Raw genomic sequence first — 24,058 nt, 5'->3', positions numbered from 1 at the left:
CATCTGCCAAATCAAATGGTGACCAGGAGTATTGACTGACCAATCAGAAGCTTGTTGAGGCGTGAGGTTAGCATATAAATACCTGGACTCGCACGTCAAAGTGCTGAGGTTTGACTTGAGGAGAGATTTTTGCGATTGCGCTACGTTTCCGATTGACGGTGCATATATTTGTACGCTAGCTATACAAACAAGTTAAAACTGCACACCTCTGAGAACAAACCATCTCAACCAGTTTACAGCTAATTACACTAGTTAGCTAGCTAAATCAAGGGCGAGGAGGTGTGAGAAACATCTGCAGGAGCTCAGCCATTATTGACTCAACATTTTTACAACATGACCTCACAATCACAACACAAATCTGGGAACTATTTCATGCTGGAAAGATTTTCACATGACACAGGGCCCTCCCACCCTGTTCCTGGACAGATACTGCCCTGTAGGTTTTCGTTCCAAACCATTGTAACTTACCCGATTCAGCATATCATCCAGTAATTATTAGAAACAGGTGCGCTAGATTACAGCTGGAATGAAAACCTACAGGACAGTAGCTATCCAGGAACAGGGCTGAGAGCCCTGGTTTCGAGACAGACACACACAAAGACACGTAAACACACACTACCCTCCCCCCTGGGTACGTACCAGGCGGCTGAAGCCCCCATAGAGGATGCAGAAGCCCCCCTGGTAGTCGTTGACCTCTGCGAAGCCCTCCACGGAGCGGTAGTCGTAGGAGCACACCACCCGGTTGGTCTGGGGATCGATCTGGTCGATGCCCCCCGGGGTCACCTCGAGGCTCACCGACTTCCGCGTGTCGCTCCAGTGGTGCTTGTAACAGTTGTAGCGCTGACGGGAGGGACACCCATGTTAACAAAGTGGACAAAACCTGTTGCATCGCTGCATGATACAGCTCTAAGCATTATCACACCTAGCTCTGGTCCCGGGGCATTATGTGCGCAACGTCGGCAAGCCGCACGTACAGTAATGCCATGGACTAGAGCTAGGTAATGATAATGCTTAGAAAACACAATAGAGATCCATAGGGCTCTGGTCAAAAGTAGTGCACTATATAGTGAGCCATTTGGGACACATCCATTGTGCTCCTCTTCGATGAAATCACCAGGAAGTTCTATCGATCTGTGCTGTAGATGGAAGTCACCCTTAGGAGAGCAGGTGAGCAGCTGTTCTATTCCAACCTCTCCCTCTCTCACAAGGAAATGGGATTGTGCTGAAGGAGGAGAAAACCCAACACGGACAGAGGCTCTGTTCCAAATGGCACCCTATTCCCTATATAGGGCACTACCTTCGACCAAAAGTAGCGCACTACTTAGGTAATAGGATGCCATTTGGGACCGACACAAAACCCTCAGGGAGTCTCCAAGACCAGATCAGCGCAGGAGAGGGAGAACACAGATCCTATTATTAGCGAGTCAGGAAGAAGAAAGAGGCTGCTCCGCTCTGCCCTTCCTCCTACTCTCTACTCAACATGGCCCCACGGTGTGTGCAGGGTTTGTTTACCCATTTGTTCTGTTCCCCCACCTTTTATTCATTCATTCGTTCATGTCGGCATTCACATCATTCCATTCTCCTCTGTAGTGAGATCATGCATTCTGTTCTCCTTTCCCTCTTTTGTTCAGGTCTTCATTCCCTCACTCCTTTCTCCATTACCTCACTCAATACTCACCCTGCCAGTTATCTTTCCCTCAGAGAAGTCGGTCCTGAATCTCTGCAGAGAGAATGGGAGATCAGAGTAAACATGTAATCTGGGCCCGTATTCATAAAACTTCTCAGAGAGATCCTTTGAATAAGTTGACTTAGGCTGTTGAACACAAAACGGAGTTTGATTGAGAAAAAGGCCTTGATATCTGGGTGCTGGACGCGAGCCCTGATATATTGGTTCTCAGAGACTTGCCCGAATTAGTCGGTGTCTGATAAGGACATTAATATTTGTGGTTACAATATCTTCAGTTTAGATTGAAAAAATGGTGAGGAATGGCTAATTATGTAAAAACAACATTCACGTCATCATGTAGTCTAAATTTGACCGTTTCCAAGAAATTTGAGATGCTGGTTGTATGCATTTATTTGTTGCTGGGATTTACTGATATGCATTGATATTATTACTAAATGTGTCCCACAAAGGTCGTACTGTACTTTAGGGCCCTGTACTTTTTACCATCTATACAAATAATATTGGTTTGTTTGGAAGACATTGTAACCTCCACTTGTCTGCGGACGATACTGTTGTATATTCTGTTGCCCATTCTGTTGACAAGGCTCTTTCTGATCTTCACTCTGCCTTCATTGTTTTACAAAAAACCTTGATTGCCCTCAAGCTAGTATTGAAAGCGGGTAAAAAATTAAGTGTGTTTTCTAGGGCATACAATAATTTCTCAACTGTTTTAAGCATCTGTACCTTGGATGGTACCCATATTGACTAACTGCTTACAATTACCCGGGCATCTGGATCGAAGACAAGTTGTCTTTTTCAAAAACATAATGATGAGTTAAGAAGCTAAAAAAAAGGGTTTCTTCTATAGAAATAGGTAATGCATCTCGCTTAACAATAGAAAGCAGAATATTCAGTCAACGTTCCTACCGGTCCTAGTCTACGGCGACATCCATTTAATGCAGCTGCCAACACACTCAACCCACTGGGACGCAGTTAATCACAGTGTACTACGCTTCATTAAGGCTGACAGGTTCTGTACACATCACGGCATTCTGTATCAGAAAGTAGGTAGGCCATATTTGACGTCTCATAGATTGACGCACTGCTCTCTTTTTGTTTATGAAGGTCTTTCACAAAAACTCCATTGTTAATAACAATTAGACACACAGCGCCTTCAGAAAGTATTCACACCCCTGGACTTTCTCCACGTTTTGTTCTGTTACAGCCTGTATTTAAAATGGATTAAATTGAGATTTATTTTTATTTTGGGGGGGGGGGGGGGGTCACTGGCCTACACACAATAGCCATAATGTGAAAGTGGAATTATGTTTCTCAAATGTTTGTCAAATTAAAATGAAAAAAAACATGAAAATCTGAAATGTCAATCAGTTTTGAACTTGTTATGGCAATCCCGAATAAGTTCAGGAGTAAAAATGTGCTAAACAAGTCACATAAGTTGCATGGATTCACTCTGTGTGTAATAGTGTTCAACATGATTTTTGAATAACTACCTCATCTCTGTACCCCCACACAACTATCTGTAAGGCCCCTTTCAAACATAGATTCAACCACAAATACCAGGGAGGTTTTTTTAATGCCTCGCAAAGGCCCCACCTATTGGTAGATGGGTAAACAATTAATAAAAAGTAAGACATTGAATATCCCTTTGAGCATGGTGAAGTTATTCATTACATTTTGGATGGTGTATCAACACACCCAATCAATACAAAGATACAGGTGTTCTTCCCAACTCAGTTGCCAGAAAGGAAGGAAACCGCTCAGGGATTTCACCATGAGGCCAATGGTGACTAAAACCATTAGAGTTTAATGGCTGTGATAGAAAACTGAGGATGGATCAACAACATTGTAGTTACTCCACAATACTACCCTTATTGACAGTGAGAAGGAGGAAGCCTGTACCGTTTGCAACAAGGCACTAAAGTAATATTGCAAAATAATGTGGCAAAGCAATTCACTTTTTGTCCTGAATACAAAGTGTTATGTTTGGGGCAAATCCAATACATTACTGAGTAGTACCACTTTCCATATTTTTAAGCATCGTGGTGGCTGCATCATGCTTTGGGTAACTTGTAATCGTTAAGGACTGGGACACAGAATGGAGCTAAGCACAGGTACAATTCTAGAGGAAAACCTGGTTCAGTCTGCTTCCCACCAGACACTGGGAGATGAATTCAGCTTTCAGCAGGACAATTATCTAAAACACAAGATCAAATCTACACTGGAGTTGCTTACCAAGACAACAGAGAACTTTCCTGAGTGGCCGAGTTACAGTTTTGACTCAAATCTGCTTGAAAATCTAAGGTAAGACGTGAAAATTGTTGTCTAGCAATGATCAACAACCAATTTGACAGAGCTTGAAGACTAATGGATCAATATTGTACAATCCAGGTGTGCAAAGTACTTAGAGACATACCCAGAAAGACTCACAGCTGTAATCCCTACCAAAGGTGATTCTGACATGTATTGACTCAGGGGTGTGAATACTTATGTAAATTAGATATTTCTATTTCATTTTTTTATATATTTGCAAAAATCTATAAAACATTTTCACTCTGTCATCATGTGGTAATGTGTACAGATGGGTGAGAAAAAAAAGCTATTTTTAATTCAAGCTGTAACAACAATATCCGGAATAAATCAAGGGGTATGAATACTTTCTGAAGGCACTGTACAACTTAACATGCCCGGTCTCAAAACCCGGTCAAACATACCGTCGGTCTCTACAGAGTTATTTAAATAACATTGTTTTTTTTGGTGCCTCTAGGGCATTTCAGACACCTGATTGAGGAGCATTTTAAATGATGAATGTGTTTGTTTATGGCTGTTTTGTATCTCTGTTCTGCTTTTCATATTGTACTGATGTGTATAGTTTTGTAATTACATGGCTCATCTATAAAAGAGACCTTAGTCTCAGCATGACTCCAATATGCTGGTCTAATTTGCATATACTCACTAGAAAGAGAAACTTGAGTCTTATGGGAAATATCAGGCTCATTAAAAAGAGAATCTCTTACACCTCCTCAGAATACCAATGTCATCAACACATTTTTCAGTTTTTTTTCTGCGTGGTGTGAGAACCGGCTGTGACAAGGGACCTGGTAACTTGCAAGCGCTATCATTTTTTGCTACATTTTTAGACAATGAGCGTTTTTGCAGCTATTTGTTTTTTCACCGCCACTGCAATTTAGATGTTTGTGTGTGTGTGTGTGTGTGTGTGTGAGCGCACCTTCTTGACAATTTCATTGCTTTTAATTAGGGCTGTAAACTTCACGTGTTCATAACGCTTGACATGTTCATCGGCAAAAGTTGATGCTGTTAATCACGTCTCCATTTCTTCACCGCACGGAGCATTTTAACCCCCCGGAGTCTAAGGGGGATTCTTTAAGACAAGATACGGAATTGTTTTAAGATGGTCATACACCAGGGATTATTTAGCTTTTGAATTTTACAACCACTTTAGGTATAAAATAATAAACACTTTGTTGGGGGATGACACACTGAATTTGGCCTTACTGCTATTAGCCCATAGAAAAGCATTGAATAACAGATTCATACATGGAAAAACATGTTTCAAAAATAAGTTTGTTTTGAAGTGTATACCTGAGCGATATAATAAAGATCAGGAAATAAAAACATTTTGCAACCATATTTAACCCCTTTTTATAGGCACTAAACTATTTCCATATAAGAAAATATAAAAAAAACACTGGCCGCTGGGCTACCTTCAGACTATTCTTGTGAGCGTCCTAGAGCAAAACAACGGCATTGTTCGCGAGAGTCTCCCCTTTCAACAGAGCGGTCAAATTAGTGTGTGTAGCCTCTCCACTGGGATTCTCTGCCTCTAACCCTATTACTGGGGTTGAGTCCCTGGCTTACTAGTGCTCTTACATGCCGTCCCTAGGAGGGGTTCGTCACTTGAGTGGGTTGAGTCACAGACATGATCTTTCTGTCCAGTTTTGCACCCCCCCCCCTCTCTCGGGCTCGTGAAGAGGCGGAGATCTTTGTGGACTATACTCAGTCTTGTCGCAAGGTACTAGGTTGGTGGTGTGTTGATATCCCTCGAGCGGTGTGGGGGATGTGCTCTGGAAAAGTGGGTGGGGTTATATCCTGCCTGGTTGGCCCAGTCCGGGGGGTATCATCGGACGGGGCCACAGTGTCCCCCGACCCACCAGTTTCAGCCTCCATTATCTATGCTGCAATAGTCTAAGTGCCGGGGTGCTTGGGTCAGTCCGTTATATCTGGCGTAATTCTCCTGTCTTATCCGGTGTCCTTTGTGAATTTAAGTGTGCTCCCTCTAATTCTCTCTAGGTTTCTGCCTTTCTAGGCAGTTATTCCTAGCCACCATGCTTCTACATCGCTTGCTGTTCGGGGTTCTAGGCGGACTTCTGTACTTCTGTATATTCTGATGTAAAAAGGGCTTTATAAATACATTTGATCGATTGATTGATTGCAGCCCAAGCTTTCGGACTCCACAGACAGAAGTTGGCAGAACGTCAGTATCAACTCCAGGGGGGGGGGTCAAAAAGCAAAACGAACAACATTGTTTTCGTGTGTGTGTGTGGAGTCAAAACCATTCAGACGCTATAGATGTTTTCAGGAAATCTCCTGGTCTGACGAACACCGCTGTAACTCTGCCACCTTCCACTGCAGAAGGCCGTCAAACGGCGGATTAAAATGCAGCCAAGTAAAAAAAAAAATATAGAAAAATGGATCGCTAGCTTAGACAGTTTTTTTATGATGCTAATTAGATTTGAGACGGCAGCGTGGATATCGGTTCTAGTTAAGCACATGCGTTTCCGCACGGACCCTTTTCAGCGCAGAACACAATACAGTCAATTTACGTCGCTGAAGACAGTGTGCCTCTAGCCAAAATCAAGTAGATATGTTTTTTTCTTTCAGCCGCGTATTCGTGCTTATTTCATTCAACCTTTATTTATTAACTAGGCGTGTGCCAGTTTAGAACAAATTCTAATTTACAATGACGGCCCACTGGGGAACAGTGGGTTAACTGCCTTGTTAAGGGGCAGAAGGACAGAATTTTGAATTTTACCATGTCAGCTCGGGGATTCGATCCAGCAACCTTTTGGTTAATGGCCCAATGCCCTAACCACGAGGCTACCTGCCACCCCAAAGTAATGTTACCACTGACTGGGCTAAGCACAAATTGGAATGGTACAGGAAGAATTGAAAAGGAATAGGCTACTCAAAGAGATGCTTCAAAACGTAGGCTGCATATGCAAGAGTGGGGTGTGTATAATTGTGTGTAAGAGTGGGAGTAAAAGAGAGGGAGTGTAGGCCTGTGTGTGTAAGAGTGGGAGTAAAAGAGAGGGAGTGTAGGCCTGTGTGTGTGTAAGAGTGGGAGTAAAGGAGAGGGAGTGTAGGCCTGTGTGTGTGTAAGAGTGGGAGTAAAAGAGAGGGAGTGTAGGCCTGTGTGTGTGTGTAAGAGTGGGAGTAAAGGAGAGGGAGTGTAGGCCTGTGTGTGTGTGTAAGAGTGGGAGTAAAGGAGAGGGAGTGTAGGCCTGTGTGTGTGTAAGAGTGGGAGTAAAAGAGAGGGAGTGTAGGCCTGTGTGTGTGTAAGAGTGGGAGTAAAAGAGAGGGAGTGTAGGCCTGTGTGTGTGTAAGAGTGGGAGTAAAAGAGAGGGAGTGTAGGCCTGTGTGTGTGTGTAAGAGTGGGAGTAAAGGAGAGGGAGTGTAGGCCTGTGTGTGTGTAAGAGTGGGAGTAAAAGAGAGGGAGTGTAGGCCTGTGTGTGTGTGTGTGTGTGTAAGAGTGGGAGTAAAAGAGAGGGAGTGTAGGCCTGTGTGTGTGTGTAAGAGTGGGAGTAAAAGAGAGGGAGTGTAGGCCTGTGTGTGTAAGAGTGGGAGTAAAAGAGAGGGAGTGTAGGCCTGTGTGTGTGTAAGAGTGGGAGTAAAGGAGAGGGAGTGTAAAACTAAAACATTCTGATAAGTGTTTTCCGTCCCTTACAATCAAAGAATAGTATGCCTAGAACTCAATGCACTGCTTTTTAAAATGGAAAAATATTTTCTTCAGGGCCAAACTTGATTTGTGATTAATCGCAATTAAGTAATGCCATTAATTATTTGTATCACGTGACAGCCCTACTTTTATTATATGTGACGGTGTTTCTGAAGCGGCCAACAGTCGGCCACTGTTGCTAACTTGTTGAGCGTTCTCATGAAAAAATCATGGCTGATGCTACACATGGGTTCTGGTGGTGGGAGGTTAGTGTAGTTCCCAGTACAACATACTAAAAAAGGGCAATCTGGGATTCAAAGAACTACTAAGCAGTCATCCCACCACTTTTTGGGGAAAACAGCTGAGGGGGTGGGGCTTAAGAAATGTTACCCCTCTCAAATGTATAGATGGACCTATGGACTGACCACCCATGATATCAAAACGCTAGCTTGAGCCATGTTTAAGTTATACAATGTTATTCTTAAAATTCTATGGTTTACAAAAAAAAAAAAAAAAGCTTATATTTGGGTTGTAATGAGGTAAGGCAGTTAAACCAAGCTCCTCAGGTATTTATTAAAGTATATCCTTCCAGAACCAATGGTGTGTTCTCTCACCAGTGCCTCTGTGAGCAGCTCTGTCCGGTGCTCTGTGGAGAACTTGAGCGTTTCTGACTTTTTGCCACTGCCCTTACGGAATGTGAGGTTGAACTCGGTGCCCTGGCCCTTTCCCACCGGGGTGATGCCACAGATGTCCCCGTACGGCCACTACAGGGCACCACAGAGAGTGAGACAGAGAGACCAACATGTCACGTGTCAACAAGTCACATTCCATAACAGTGAAAATGACAGTTCATAAATATTCATCAACTTGGTGACAGGGGATATGCTGAACAAAACCATAACCACTGGGATGTTTAGGACTAAACAGAAAAAAACATGTTGACAGTCATCACATAATGGTACTCATCACATGGATAATGTCACATGACTCAGACTGAGAAAACGTGACGGGATTAAAGAGGAGTCCCCTGACCTGGTTTGTGACTTCGAGCGTTGTGGGGTTGTACGTGGTAATGCCATGAGTGCCCACAGAGAAGACTCGTTTGTACCTGGAACAGAGAAGAGGGGAGCTCAGTAAGTCCGATACCTACTTACACAACATTTGATATACAAGGATCTACAAGACACCGGAGGTAGCTTAACACCCAAAACAATGTCTGCACCTCAAAATGGCACCCAATTCCCTACGTAGTGTATTACATTTGACCAGAGGCAGAGACCTATGGGCCCTGGTCAAAGGTGGAGCGGTATATAAGGTAATAGCAGCGCCGTAACAGTCATGGACATTTAGATGACTGCTACTGTTCTGCAAATTAACTCAAGGCAACCAAAGTGGTTGTAGAGTCAATGTTACCACGGAAACTGACTCAACCACACCTTTGCTAGGCCTTCCTGTCTGCAGTCAGCTGTTCGCACCACACACAAAACTAATAATAAATAAATACAGAAATAAATAAATATTCATATAAAATATACACTTTTTTTTACGGTTTTGACAGTTATTTTATTTTCATGACGATGTTCATCCATAATCGTCAGTTGCACAATTATACGGTCTTTGTGCCAGCCCTAGGTAATACGGTGCCATTTGGGATGCAGACAATCCGTGCGGAGTGGACTGTGGAGAACTGCAGTGAGGGATGTGGTGGACATGATTGCCCTTGCTGTAGCCTAAGTGGTGGTATTTCTGATGTGACAAAGATTAGCTTAGCATTGGCTTGGCTTGTGAATTCCATTAGCATTGATAAAATGATGCTGACATTGTTCCCCGTTAGTCAACGCTCCACAAATTACCTACCGAGCTGGAAATAACCATGGCAGAAATAAAGACCTATTACGTCTGGGGAGTTTGACACTGGACAGAGTGGGACCAATGGACCAGGGAACTTGAGTACATCCAAAATGGCACCCTATACCCTAGTGCACTACTTTTGACCAGAGCCCTATGCGCAATGAAGGGAATATGGTGCTATTTTCAGAGGCAGACATTTATTCTGTACCAATACGGATGAGTGGAGCGCTGAAAAACTGATCGTGTTTTGTCACTGGAACTGAATAACCATCCATCCATCCATATTCTAGGGATGTAACGGTACCCAGTATGTTATCGAACCGTTCGGTACGCACCCACGGTTCAATACGCACACTTGAATCGCGGAATTACGGTATGCCTGTCATTTTTCTAGAATTTCCAAAACGTGCCAATTGCACTGCAGACTACACACACATTGTACATTCAGATCCATAGAACCAGACAAGCAGCTTGTGGCAAACTTTACTCCATAGCAATGTCTCAAAATGTACAGGCCGCAACCCCCTCCCACCTCCCCCCCTTAAAACAACTAATGGACGATTTGCAATGACATCTCAGTAGGAAACCTCACTAAAGGGGCCCCATGAATAGATGGGAAACTAAAAACAAATATTATCTCAGCTCCGACGTGACAAAGGCGAGCGCTAGCGAGACAGAGGGAAGCAAATTTGAAGAGGCACCGACCTCTCAAATCAGCTGTGTGGGAACATTTTGAATTCAGCATTCAATACAATGACGAGGGTAAGAAGCATTGCTTTGCCACTGTCGGCTAGTCGAGTGGAAACACTTCTAACATGATGTGTCATTTACATCACCAGGTCGTAACTCCCTTGCAGGTGGAGCTGGAGCAAGGAGAGTCAACTCGTTTGCAAAAACACAATCTCTCGCTGCTGCCTTCCAACAACAATTTGCGACAAATTCAGAAAAACTAAGAATTAACGAACGCAGTAGGAGTATTCATAGCCAAAGATTTACGGCCCTATTTGGTGGTTACCGACTCGGGATTTCGTCACCGGATGGGGAAAAAAATGAACCGGGTTACAACGTCCCTTCCCGCACACATTTCAGCAGCCAAGCAATGCCCAAACTCCATGAAACATCACAGAGAGAAATTGAAAATGAATTGACACAAGACACCCTATCTAGCTCTCTCCACTGATAGTTGGCCCTCTAGAGCAACTCAAAGCTACCTCACTGTGACGGTTCACTATGTACTGGATTGGGTGATGGAGAGCTACAGGTTGTCAAAGCTAAGAAGCACTTTTCATTTTTAAATGTTTTCCCTCCCCTTTATTTCATATAGTAGAGACAGAAACCAGGCCTACTCAGTCATGCTGCCATTTTTCTGACAGGAAAGTTTATTTGTCTATAGGCAAAAATAAAGACCTCATTGTTTAAAGGGTGATGTGTTATTTTTTTCTTAAATATAAAAAGATACCAAAACAGTACAGTTACTCACAAACCGTGATACATACCGAACTGTGGGCCCACTGTACCATTGCATTCCTAATACATACATAAACCAAGTAGTAGCTGACACTGAGGGAGACGGTGGTATAAGCCAAGGGAAGTGTCCCCCGAAATCTGAGAAATGCGACCACATGCCACATTCAGAGGAAGTAGAAAAGGGCAGTCACTGTAAAGCTGACTGTTTATAAACGGAGTGTAAAAAAACATTAGGAACATCTTCCTAATATTGAGTTGCACCCCCTTTTGCCCTCAGAAGAGCCTCAATTCGTCGGGGCATGGACTCTACAAGGTGTAGAAAGCGTTCCACAGGGATGCTGGCCCATGTTGACTCCAATGCTTCCCACAGTTGTGTCAAGTTGGCTGGATGTCCTTTGGGTGATGGACCATTCTTGATACACACGGGGAAACTTGTTTGACACACAGACCGGTGCGCCTTTCACCTACTCCCCAGGGATCTGTTAGCCGGTAATAGACAACTTTTGGCCTCTAAAAAAAAAATGGAAAAGCCTGGAGAAGAAATACCATTGCGAAATAATGCTTTTTAGCCTTTCATTGATGGAAATACCAGTCGATATACATACATTTGACTGATCATGCTTATCGGTCTATATGTTAATTTGCATAATTTTGTGGAATTAAATCGGCGCATGTACAGTATATTCGTTATGCATCTTATTTATCACTCACGCACTGCATACAGATACAGAGCCTTCTGTCAGACCGCAAGAGAGTGGCTGCTATCGCATCTCAAACAGAAAATATAGGCAACGGAAGACAGGCTTCATCAGGGCGTCACACACCACTTTGCAATGAGCTGGAGGCCGTATGCATTTAGAAAACTTTTTCTTAAATTGTTTGAAACCTGAATGTTTTACTTCATATTATGAGGCATGTTTTCCCTGCTTCAAAGTAGCCTAGCCAAAATCAGACCATATCCATGGAAGCAATTATTTTACATAAATCAACTTTCTTTCATTGTCCAGTACCCAAAGGCACAATCCTAGTCATACTAGCAAAACACGCTAGTTGTTGCATATTAGATCTCCCTTCTTTATAGATTTCTAATGGATATTTTCATCTGTCACCTGAAACTGCTCACATGTGCGGTGCCTTTTTGACAACAGTGTTTACCCGCTAATTGCATTATGGAACGAACATTTACTCGTATCCTACTGCCTTGTGTTACTACCGTACCCCGTTCAAAGGCACTTACATCTTTAGTCTTGCCCCTTCACCGTCCGAATGGCACACATACACAAGCCGTATCTCGATTGTCTCAAGGCTTCAAAATCCTTCTTTAACCTGTCTCCTCCCCTTCATCTACACTGATTGAAGTGGATTTAACAAGTGACCTCATTAACGGATCAAAGCTTTCACCTGGTCAGACCATGTCAGGGAAAGCACAGATGTTCCTAATGTTTTGTAAACTAAGTGTAAGTGTGTGTGTCTGTGTATTAGGGCTACACAATTAATTGAATCCAAATCTTAACGAGGTTGTGATATTTTAACATTCGTTTTTGTAGTTCACTCTACCTTAATTAAGCAATAAGGCAGAGGGGGTGTTGTATATGGCCAATAAAGCACAGCTACGGGCTGTTCCTGGATACAGCCCTTCGTCGTGGTATACCTGAGCTACCTTACTGCTATTATAAACTGTTTACCAATGGAATTAGAACAGTAAAAATAAATGGTTGTGTCATACCAGTGGTATATGGTCTGACATATCATTGCTTTCAGACAATTAGAATTCAGGTCTCAAACCACCCAGTTTATAATTGTGATTTTTTTGCTGGTGAGTTCTCACCTGTACCCCGCTCCCAGGCACACACCTCCTGTAGCCCCGCCCCCTACCACTCAAGGAGGTTGTTCTTCGAGGCTTGACCACTCCACGAATGGCACTTGCATGTAGTCAACATGCTGTCAAGTAGCAACATCTCTCTAAACCAGATGGAGAAAACCATTCTGCTTTGCTTCCAAATCCACATTTTGTTATGCTATACTATCTTATTCTTTGCAAAACGCTAGTTAGCATGCGGTCTGTGCCTACAAAATTCATTAGCCGCTAATGCCAATCGCTAGCTAACTGGCTAGCTAAATCACAGATGAAAGGGGAAAGCTAATTTGTCATAATAATCTACATTAACTTAATGTTTTAACCATGTCTCATGGAACTAAGTCTACACCAACGTGAATGAAAAATGCAATCAATAATCACAATTGCCATTTACCCCCCCCCACTCTAGCTACCTCAGACCGGCTTTAGAGGTCCAGCTAAACTGCACCCCTGATCTGAACTATAAGACTAAACCAAGCTGAAGTCAGATGTGAGGCTCAGCTGTTGTTAAGCTAACCCCCAAAGAACCTATTTCCTGGGCTGTTAAATTGGACAAAGTGAATGGATGGGATTATTTCTGGACATCTTCCAACATACTGCGAACCATGCTGTGGTCACGCTGATGCTTTTAAATGTGCTGAATGAATGAAGCAATAGATTCAGTGGAAGCTGACTGACTGACCCAACACAGGAAGGGTGAACCGGCCTGACGACAATCGTGCAAACTTCCTTGCTCAACAAGCCGACCCTACATTTTCAACTACTTATTATTAGGCTTTATTGTCATCTGACAATCTCTACCTACACACATTTAGGCATAGGCATATTGTCAGGAGAAGACTGTCACGCTTGTCGACCTTGAATTCACACAGAGTTGCCGCTCTTCAATAGCTGAAGGGAGTCTGTGTGAGCTGAAAGGAGCACTTTCAGTACCTCCTAATCACTGTTGTCCTCAACACAAAGCATTCTGACGTTGAGCCCTGTGCACACACACACATACAGCTTGACTAGGTAAAGAGAAACAAGGTGGATACAACTGGTAGAAAAGGCCTTTTATTCATGCCTGAGTGTGCCCAGATAACAGTATAGAAATCCAGAGGTAGATTGAGAGTAATCAGAGTCAAGGTTTGGGTGGATTCTACAGTCTCTGCATCCCAGTAGCAAAACTGAGCTCCCTCTCCTCCTCTATCATCATCAAGCACATCGTTTTCCTTTCATTCTTGCCAACTCCACCCTCCCGCCGAGTTTTAAGTGCAGGGCCTCTGCTCTGCTCCGAAAGGCACCCTCGTACACAGACCCTTTGACCTTGCTGCTCAGTGGCTGGGCCCGACCTCGTCACAAGACTGTTTAAATTGTCATCCCCTCCAGGCAGACACAGCCACTCACCAGCACAGTCTAAGTTTGGAACAGCCCAGGACAGGTACTGTAGTAGCCAAGGCCAGGGTTGTTATTTTATTCTGGGCCCAGGTTAAAGGCTTTAACAAGGGGCTCAGTTGTTTTCCTGGGCAGGTTATATCGTCAGAAAACTCCACATAGCATATAGCCTATTTACATGGGTCAGAGATTGTGTCATGTACAGGGCAGGAATGCTATACTACTCCTCACAACAAGTCATCGTTCAGTCTCTCCCGCCATGACCTCAGAGTGCTTTATATCATCATAGAGACACTGCAAAGTTTATACGAGTGTTATTAGAAACAGTGGAACATTTAATTGGCAGTGCTACAAATCAAGACAGGATAGATAAACTAGTCATTATTACTGGAGATGGCGGTAAAGGCTAGATCTCCTCCTCCCCCACCCCGTTTGCAGCTTGGTTTGAAGGTCTTCCACTGAAACTCAGTCCAGCCGGCTAGATTTCCTCGAAAGCCATACCACAGCTAAACCCAGAAGATATTCTGAACAAGAGGTGAATTCCAAGGCCAAGATTTATTTCCATCAATAGATAACTACAGTAAAGTATGCAGTATGCCTATTAACCCGAGTGAGACTTTAGCCAGGAATCACTCTCACCTGACGGGCCTGTCCGCCTCAGAGGGTAAAGTACACGGTGTATATAAAAACACACTAGTCTGCTGTTGTGCTGCACACAGCTTATAGAGTTGCACTGAGGCCTAATGCAAAGCAAGGCCGTGATAAGCACTTAGGCACTGAGCTATTGACTCCAGCTGGAAAATCAATTGTCTACAGTCTGTACACACAAGTGCACATACACGCACGCATACTGTTGTGTACAAACACACACTGAAAGAGCCTTTCCATTGACTGAATCCATGTCTCTTCCCTCCTTTACAATTCCTCACTGTTGCCTGGGACAGAGGAAGGCAGGCAGGGGGTGGTTATGCTGGATTATGTTACCAGGATGTAATAGAGATGAAGGTTTTACCCTCCAATAAAAGGGAGTTTATATGAGAGAAACCACAAGATGCAGAAGAGTGCATAGTACAGCCCTCAAACTCACTGACAGGGCAGAACAGCCTGTGAGAAATGAACTAGGCATAACTGAACTGACCACTTCAGTCATCTATGCCTGTTAAAGCCATCCCTCCTCCACTCTTCGGAAACTTTGGGCTTTTGCTTTCCTTTCCCGGCCTCAGATTTCAGAATAATGCATCACTTTAAGCAACTTCCTGTGTCTGCTGGAAACCTTAGTACAACCACTTCTCTTTCGCAGCTCACACAAACCCCACATCTCTAACGGTAAAAAAAATATCCTAACTGAATCCAAATCATTAGGAATGTTGCTATGTGCAACACGCCAAACATTTAGCCAACATGCTAATGCTAGGAAAATCCAGTAGCCGTTTAAACAGACACCTGCACAAACTGAATGAGACGTCCATGTGCATGGAAATCTGTCTAAGCTTAAAAATGTTGAACAACTTGGTGCGTTTACCCTCTTAGTTTGGTTCATTTGGACTAGTGTGAACACTATTCGTAGCGCACTTAAAAAAAATTTTTTTTAAAACATGGCTCGCTCATAAAGATTGGTCTCGGTCCGATTCAATTTGGACCATGGTGCAGTTTGCTGCAGGTGAGAATGCTCCAGACAAAACACATGAAAAGAACCAGAGTCGCATTTTAGTGCGAACATATGATGAAATGCAGCAACACGCAATGTTGCTTCATGATAATCATAGATGAGCATTTTTGGCTAATAAACAAATTACTTGCAGGGGCGCGTGGTTTTGTTGAGGAATTTCCCATTTGACCAGTGGTGAATAAGTACCCAATTGTCATACTTGAGTAAAAGTAAAGATAACTTAATAGAAGTGAAAGCTCCCCAGTAAAATACTACTTGAGTAAAAGTCTAAAAGCATTTGGTTTTAAATATACGCAAGTATCAAAAGTAAAAAGTATAAATAATTTCAAATTCCTTATATTAAGCAAATATTATGGCCCAATTATTATTTGACAGATAGCCAGGGGTACACTCCAACACTTAGACATCATTTACAAACTCAGCATGTGTTTAGTGAGTCCGCCAGGTAGTTGGGATGACCAGGGATGTTCTCCTGATAAGTGTGTGAATTGGACCATTTTCCTGTCCTGCTAAGCATTCCAAAGTAATGGGTACTTTTGGAAGTCATGGGACATGTATAAAGTAAAAAGTACATTATTTTCTTTAGGAATGTAGTGATGTAAAAGTACAAGTTCTCAAATATAAATAGTAAAGTACAGATACCCCCAAAAACAACTTAAGTAGTACTTTTAGTATTTTATATTTTCCAAGAATAGTGGTGTCTGCATCATGTTATGGATATGCTTGTAATCGTTAAGGACTTGTTTTTCAGGTATGAAAGGTGGCAGTGTAGCCTAGTGGTTAGAGCATTGGACTAGTAACCGAAAGGTTGCAAGTTCAAATCCCCGAGCTGACAAGGTACAAAATCTGTCGTTCTGCCCCTGAACAGGCAGTTAACCCACTGTTCCTAGGCTGTCATTGAAAATAAGAATTTGTTCTTAACTGACTTGCCTAGTAAAATAAAGGTATAAAATAAAAAAATAAAATAAAATAATCCAATAAAGAAAAACCAGGACCTGAGGCCTTCAGAAATCCTCACTGGCCAAACACACTTCTTACACAAATCACATGGCTGCCAAAATCAGTTTCCTGGTAAACTGGTTTTTGCAGCCGTGTGTTGTGTAAGTAGTGTGTGTAAACTGTAGCCTAAACGTAACCGATGTGGTCTGTGTGTGTAGAGTGAATCCTTCGTGCTCGGCTCAGAGCAGATTCGTCATGGCAGCAGGGGAGCGGAGATTCTTGACGGTCCACGATCCAGGCAGCGATGGCTCTGAGAGAGGTCCTTTGTGTGGCCACAACATTGAGCAGCCTGTTTGCCACGCCGGGGCCAAGTCTAATACAGCCTTAAGATGCCAAGAGTCACAGGATTTAAAGGACTAAGACTACAGAAGGGACACAGCCGTGGGAGAGGAAAATACTACACACACACACACACACCAGAAAAAGCCCTTTGAAGCCGTGTAAATCGGTGGTGAACCTTTTCTACTGAGACTTGTAGCTAGCTTCGTCCTCAAACTGAACCTGCTCTCCTACTGTACTTCAGGACTGAGGAGATTCTAATCTAAAGGACAAAAGTGCTACTCACGCTGGGACTTTCAGTAAAGAGTGCAGGCTAATCAAGGTTGATTGTAATTAAGGTTGGCCCCCTGGCAGATGTTCCGTGTTCACAGTAGAGAAGCCTGGCTTTGCATTCTGGTACCGTGGCTGCGTACCATAAAGTTCCATAAAAAGCCACAGCAAATAGGCCACTGTAGGCTATACAAACAAAGAAAACTGTCTTGGGGTGAAGCTGAGAAAGCCGCAAAGGACCTTACTTCAGCCATATGCGCCACAGGGAGCAAAGAGGAGCAACAACATTATGTAATACACAAAAACCTTCTCTCTTGACCTCCCAGTCAAAGCCCTGGCCTTACTCACTGACTGTCCAGTTCACAGTGTCGCCACACGCACACAGACACAGAGAGGATGTGTAGAAGATATATTATGAAGCCCTCAACACTGCCCTGAGCTAATCTGCGCTCCAGCATTACTGCTAAAGTTACCACAGTCAATGGCTGCCTTAATGGGACAAAGCTATTTTAGGAAGCAGGTATCGGTAATGTGGTCCTGTTGTTGTATACAGCTCAATGCCTCACCACTGTCGAGGCCTACCAGAGAAAAGTGTTGGGACCAGTTTGTTTAGTAACATTTGCTCTTTCCTTTCCATAGTATATAGACCTAGATCCCATTGAATCATGATCTCATGGTTGTTACCATTCAGCTGTACTTATGGACCTTATGTCATAGATCCCGAGTGCAGTCTAACCTGAGCTATCTAGATATTGGGATTTCAGAGACATGTATTCATTCGGGTTAGCAAGAAACTGACACTAGTGATTTGCGAACACCTTGTCACCCATTGAAGGAAACGCACACACAATGGAAGCACTGAGTCAGGGATTTCAGTGCTTTCCCTTTGTTCTGGTGTTGACATCAGTGTGTCTGTCCTGCTGCCTGATTGCGAGGCCTACAACTAGGATCCGTGTGGAATGGTAGAGAACGATAAAGAAAAGGGAATACTCCGGACTATGACCTGAACATCAAGAAAACTAAGCTATCTTTCACAAAGCAGAGGTGCATATAGAAGTTATGGTACTTGACTATTGAAGGAGTTAGGAGTAATTACCCAACTCAGCCTAGCAAACCAGCCCCAAGGAGAGAGAAAGGATTTCATTGGTTGAACGAATGTTATTAGTATCAATGGTAGGTCTTTCAGGGAAAGAAACATTAGAATATGAGGTGGCTCTTACTTTCCCCTCCAGGAGTGTTTGGTGGTGTAGAAACAGGCCAGGTCTCTGTTGTCTTTGATGACATTCATCTTCTGGCAAGACCTGCAACACAAGAGAACAAGGTCAGGGTGAGACAGACTCAAAGGGATGATGAAATGGGCTTTTAACAGTCTCGCGTCATTGAGTACATACAGGTCAGAGCAGCGGAATTGGACGCCAGGCAACTTTCATTTGAGCGAATGGCAGCAAGCATAATAATTAGGCCTACAGTTTGCTAATTCAATAACGCGTGAAGAGCACAGGTCAATGAGAGGGATGGATTCCCCTCATACAGCTATCTTGAAGTAGTCACGCGAGTTGGGAGTGGAGTGGAGGCATTTGGATACGCAGATGCTTAGTTCTATTGAGAAGTCACAGGCAGAACCCACCCAGAGCTTAAAATACTTCCATTAAAGCACATTATGTCACACACTGTCCAAAAAACCTGCCACACACACTTCCCACTGGCGGATCACATTCTACACCTCGCGTGAAAATCCTTGTTGACACTCCCTGTGCTGGCTGGGAGAGTCCTGTCTAGTCGCTGGCAAACTCTGTGGTGCTTAACACAAAATAAACAGTGTTGAACAGCAAATTAGAGTGGAATGGACACAACAGATAGACGTGATACTCCGACTGACAGCAACTATTACAATCAGAGTCACTGTGGATGTCCTCAACTTTCACACACAATTTACATTCATCTCTCTCCCTCTCTTCGCTAAAAGCCTCTGTGTGCAAATTTTCACAGACACTCAGTGGAGAATGAGGCATAGCCTACTTACAGGCATTGGGGAAATCGTGCCGACACAGCAAAATGGGACAAACTGTATGCAAGTGGTCAACATTGCAAAAATAAAACGTAGCCTTTGAGTAGGTCAGCTCAGCATAGCATACCAAGAGACTGTATTGATCTTGCCAAAACAATGAAACCTGAGGAAACTTTTTTCAGACATAACTTCTGTAAAATCTCTCTTGATTTACCCTAAAAAAAAAGCTCCATATTTATATACACTAAACTGGACTCGTAGCAGAAGATTCCCTTAGAAAGAGAAACACTGGCCATGTGTCATACTGAGACAGCAAACAGAGGTTTCCATATCTTCAGTACTTGTGTTGAGAATACTAGACCTAGGCCTATTTGGAATGTAACTACAGTCACACGACATCACAGAAAAGGTGACTGGATAAAAACTAGTCGTAACTGACAGACAGACAAACAGTACAGTGAGACAGTAGTAGTAGACTAGTAGTAAATCTTGCCCAGTGAGCAGTAGTAACCTCTCTCTGCTGGCCACTGCACTGTCACAGGGGGAACCTTTATCAGCACTCTGCTCAGATCCTCCTGGAAATAACGCACTTTTCTTTTCCTCCCTCTCCATGTCAGACCTGCAGCAAGGGGCAGCAAAATAAGTCCTTATGAAAGACCAGTGTCCCCCCCCAAGAGACGACGAGTCGAACCCTTCTTTAATGGAAATATTAAATCACGGAGAACTGTATCATGCAAACTTCCTAGGCAACGTATATGCTGAGTGTTCTTCCCTCTTGACTCACCACTGACACAGCCTATAGCAAACCAGACAGGAGCTAGCTGACTAATCCAGAAGTTAGTCATCAATCTTCCTCTGAACGAGAACCAGTGCTAGAGCCATCTAAACTAAAAGAAACAATTCTGAATCAGAGCACATGATTTTTTTATGCATCAAACCATTCCACATAATGAATTTAATCCAGCCCAGACAGATGGAACTTTATAATAGCGATGGGCATCGGTGTGACCACGTGACCTGCACTCCTATCAACTCAAAGGCCATGCAGTTTAATTCTGTTACCGTGATGAGGAGTATTAAGAGAAGGGTCAGATTCCAGGATGTGGTCATGTGACAGCCCTACCCAGCTCTTCCTGTGGCTCAATTACTGCAGAGTTATAAGCCACCTCAGACCAGGAAGAACTATAGAGAAAAGTAGTTGGACTTTTGGTTCTGAAGAAAATTGTTCCTTAGCTTGCCAATGGATGGTATACACACACTCAACAAGACAAAGCTGCAAAAGGATTGTACGGACACCTCACATTGGGGGGGTGGGGGGTGGGGTTACATGACCTGTGAGGCCACGTATGGTTTCCAAGCAGTGAGTGAACAGTGCTGACTACGCAGAGCCTCTCTGGACATTGGGTGACTGTGTAACCTGCTCTCATGTGACTGCGCAATAACACTAAATCATTGAAGTTCTGCACAAGATTAAGATACCTGTGGCAGTTGCAGTTAACAGAATTATGCAATAGTAATGGGATTTTTTTTTAAAGAGTCAAATCTTACATCTTTGAATCGTATTTGTCTGAAAGGAACAGTTGTCATGCCAGGAGCCTGGTGCAAATATTCTGAAATCTGCATTTTTAAAAATCTCCGCATTTTCACACCAAAGATGTGTTCACATCAAATTTAGTTGTTGCGGATAAAACGTTGTGTGATGACGTAGTGCATAGAAAAATTACTTGAGGTTAAATTCCCGTGTATTGAATTTAAAAAAAAAACTAGCTATGAGTTTCCATCGCATTTTCAACTCTGATGGTTTTGTCCAAAACAAAATTGCGTTAAATAGTGAATGTGCCCACTCTGGTCTTGGCACGTGTGCTCTAGCAAACAGCTGGCAGATACAATGCGGGTAGGCTACCTACATGATGAGATTATTATGGACAAAAGAGCGAGATCATTTGTATTTATCAAACGGCACCCAACCATCGATCATCAGGTCACCAGAAAAGACCCTCGATATTGATTGGAAAGGAGCATCAAGCTCATTACAGTGCACAGCACTTTCACCACCCTGTGAAGTTCATCATCTGTAGCCTAATAAACTGCATGCTTTCGCCGAGTCGTAGTGGGAGGACCACATGCTATTTATTTTATTAGAATCCACATTAGCTGTTGCAAAAGCAGCAGCTACTCTTCCTGGGGTCCACAATATTGGAGTCACGCAATATCATTTACTTCCATATGACAGTTAATATAGCAATATTTGCTAATAAAAGTGATGCGCCTGCCACTTCTTGCATAATTAATTTTACTGACACAAAAATATCCTTTGCCTAGCATATTTTGTTTGGCGACATTTGGAAATTGGCTGTTTCCATCAAGCCTGTCGTGACATTTTATCCAAAATGTACTTTACTTGTACAAAAAGGTTGGATGGAAACCTGGTTAGTGACAGCTAATATAATAGCACTCTGCTACTGAAGAAGAAATGCCTGGCTTTACACACTTGCGGTGTGATAATTCTGTGCCTCAACATTTCCACTAGGGTTCTTTAAATTTTATAAGTTGGTAATATTGCTGCAACTGATAACTTTAGGGAAAGGGGTCTTGTGATCTTTTTATCGTTACATAGCGTCCATTCAATCAATGACTAGGGCAATTCCATGGTATCAGAATGATAGATTTCTCACATTAAAATGTATGTATAAAAACATTGAAGGTTAAAAAAAAAGCATACAACTCTATGCACAAGGACTAATTTTAACAACGCCCACTGAACATTTTAGAAAAACAGATTTAGAACAATGCGGATGCAAAGTTTGGTAACTAAAGGACGGTTTGTGGAAATTGTTCAAAGTAGACCTTGTGCATAGAGTTGTACGGTTTGTTTAACTTTGCAATGATTGGTTTTTGTTTGACATACATTTTAAAGTGAAGAATCTTAGTCTCAGTATCATTCTGTTACTGTGGAATTGCCCCCCCTAGGCCTTATGGATCTCAGCCTTTGTAGTGGACATTAGTCTTATTATGTGTCTGATTGAGCACTGATGGTGCTGGTAAAAATCAATAATAAGGCTACTTCCAAAACTTCAATCTCAGGTAATGGGTGGATGGAGTTGCTTAGATTACCTTCATTAGGTCTACAACAAATTTGATCGACAGATATTAGTCCCCACATGTTACCACCACTAATTTAGGAAGTAAAATCACCTACACATACTAATAACACTGCAGAATAATGAGCATTGTTCCTGGAATTGCTTTGCATAAATAAAGTTAAATTATTTGTAGCTGTAGGAGCACAAGAAATCCTATTGAATGCATGACAACCACAACACAGCGCAGTCAAGCCTGAGGCTGTAGCTGCTGCTTTCAAATTCACAGTATGACTGCAAAATGTCTTTCTCGGTAAGCATTTCGTTGGTCGGTGTATACCATGTGTCCCGTACATACGACTAATAAAATTTGAACATGCATTTCACAGTACATGTCACACTGGGTCATGACCAAAACAATACTCTTCGAAAACCCCTCTATAGGTTGACAAGGAACTTCCGTTAGAAAAACTAACTAGGTATATGCTTTCGCAGACACAATGAAAGATAATGTAAATATGGGTTTCTACAATTCCATAAAATAACTGCTGATCACACCCTGTTTGGCTGCCGCTGTGTATCTGGCTCTGCTTGGGTAGCAAACTAGCGGCTATTAAGGGCCACATTCAAGTGCAGCGGGCCAAGTTGAGGGGGGTCTCTAGACCGAATAAAGACGAGTCGAAATAGCCATTCCCGTGATGAACATTGTAAATATCATGACAATAAGCGCAGCCTAGAAGTGTCACAGTGTTTTATTTTATTAACAACACACTAACTGGATGTGGGTTTTTCTCGCAAAAGGGGGAAGCTAGCAAGCTGCCTAGTTAGCTAGGTAAGCCTAGCTAGCTAGCTTAGCAAGGGCTCTTGTCTATGGAGCTCAAAAATGAAGGAAAGGAGTTGTGCATTGTGGCAGTCGCAGATGAAATTACCTGTATGTTCGCTACCAGATGCGATTATTTTCCGACCCTGAGCCCCCACCCTCCAATGTGCGAGGCTGTTGTGTTTCTGTTTTCCCAATCCGATGCTGTAGCTGCTTAATTGCGCTATCTTCACTCGGGGCTCAGGACGCTGCCATATTCCTGATAGCCGAAAGTGCGGAAAGCGCACGCGCGAAATCTGTCGGTCATGAGTGCCTGATTGGTTTGTCAGGAAGTAGCGCGTTCTATGCCTGATTTGTTTAGTTGTATTTTTTATTATTTACAACAAATCAATACAAACAAATACATGGGGAACACAATTATATATAAAGGATATTACACAAGGACCTTATTTTTTATTTAACTCGGCGAGTCATTTAAGAACAAATTCTTATTTACAATGACGGCCAACCCCGTGCAAACCCTCCCATAACCCGGACGACGCTGGGCCAATTGTGCGCCGCGCTATGGGACTCCCGATCACGGCCGATTTTGATACAGCCCGGGATCGAACCAGGATCTGTAGTGACGCGTCAGTGCCTTAGATCGCTGCGCCACTCGGGAGCCCTTAAGGGACATGCATACATTTATAATTCTAACTGCTTTTTTGTTGACAGTGTATTTAATTGTCTTAAAATATAGTTCA

The 24,058-nt window shown here is 42.9% G+C and overlaps 1 protein-coding gene across 4 annotated transcripts in view; it reads right to left on the bottom strand.

Moving 5' to 3' along the window:
- Positions 1 to 23,585, bottom strand: part of LOC135517426 (dnaJ homolog subfamily C member 13-like) — a 47,458-nt gene extending 23,873 nt beyond the window's left edge. Inside the window, exons 1-6 of one of the 4 annotated variants that reach the window (XM_064941694.1) lie at positions 23,425 to 23,585; positions 18,628 to 18,708; positions 8,673 to 8,748; positions 8,255 to 8,404; positions 1,679 to 1,720; positions 640 to 840 (exon numbers count right to left, since the gene is read on the bottom strand). In XM_064941694.1, the coding sequence (XP_064797766.1) occupies positions 640 to 840; positions 1,679 to 1,720; positions 8,255 to 8,404; positions 8,673 to 8,748; positions 18,628 to 18,695 (537 nt within the window). In that variant the 5' untranslated portion in view covers positions 18,696 to 18,708; positions 23,425 to 23,585. Of the gene's footprint in view, positions 1 to 639; positions 841 to 1,678; positions 1,721 to 8,254; positions 8,405 to 8,672; positions 8,749 to 18,627; positions 18,709 to 19,926; positions 20,078 to 23,424 lie in introns of those variants that run through there. The other 3 variants (XM_064941692.1, XM_064941693.1, XM_064941695.1) reach the window with 3 other exon arrangements.
- Positions 23,586 to 24,058: the final 473 nt, after the last annotated feature.

Source organism: Oncorhynchus masou, chromosome 28 (assembly GCF_036934945.1).
Source record: "Oncorhynchus masou masou isolate Uvic2021 chromosome 28, UVic_Omas_1.1, whole genome shotgun sequence".
Classification (NCBI taxonomy): domain Eukaryota; kingdom Metazoa; phylum Chordata; class Actinopteri; order Salmoniformes; family Salmonidae; genus Oncorhynchus; species Oncorhynchus masou.
The sequence above is the reverse complement of the archived record's forward strand: the minus strand, read 5'-3'. Positions and strand labels throughout refer to the sequence as shown.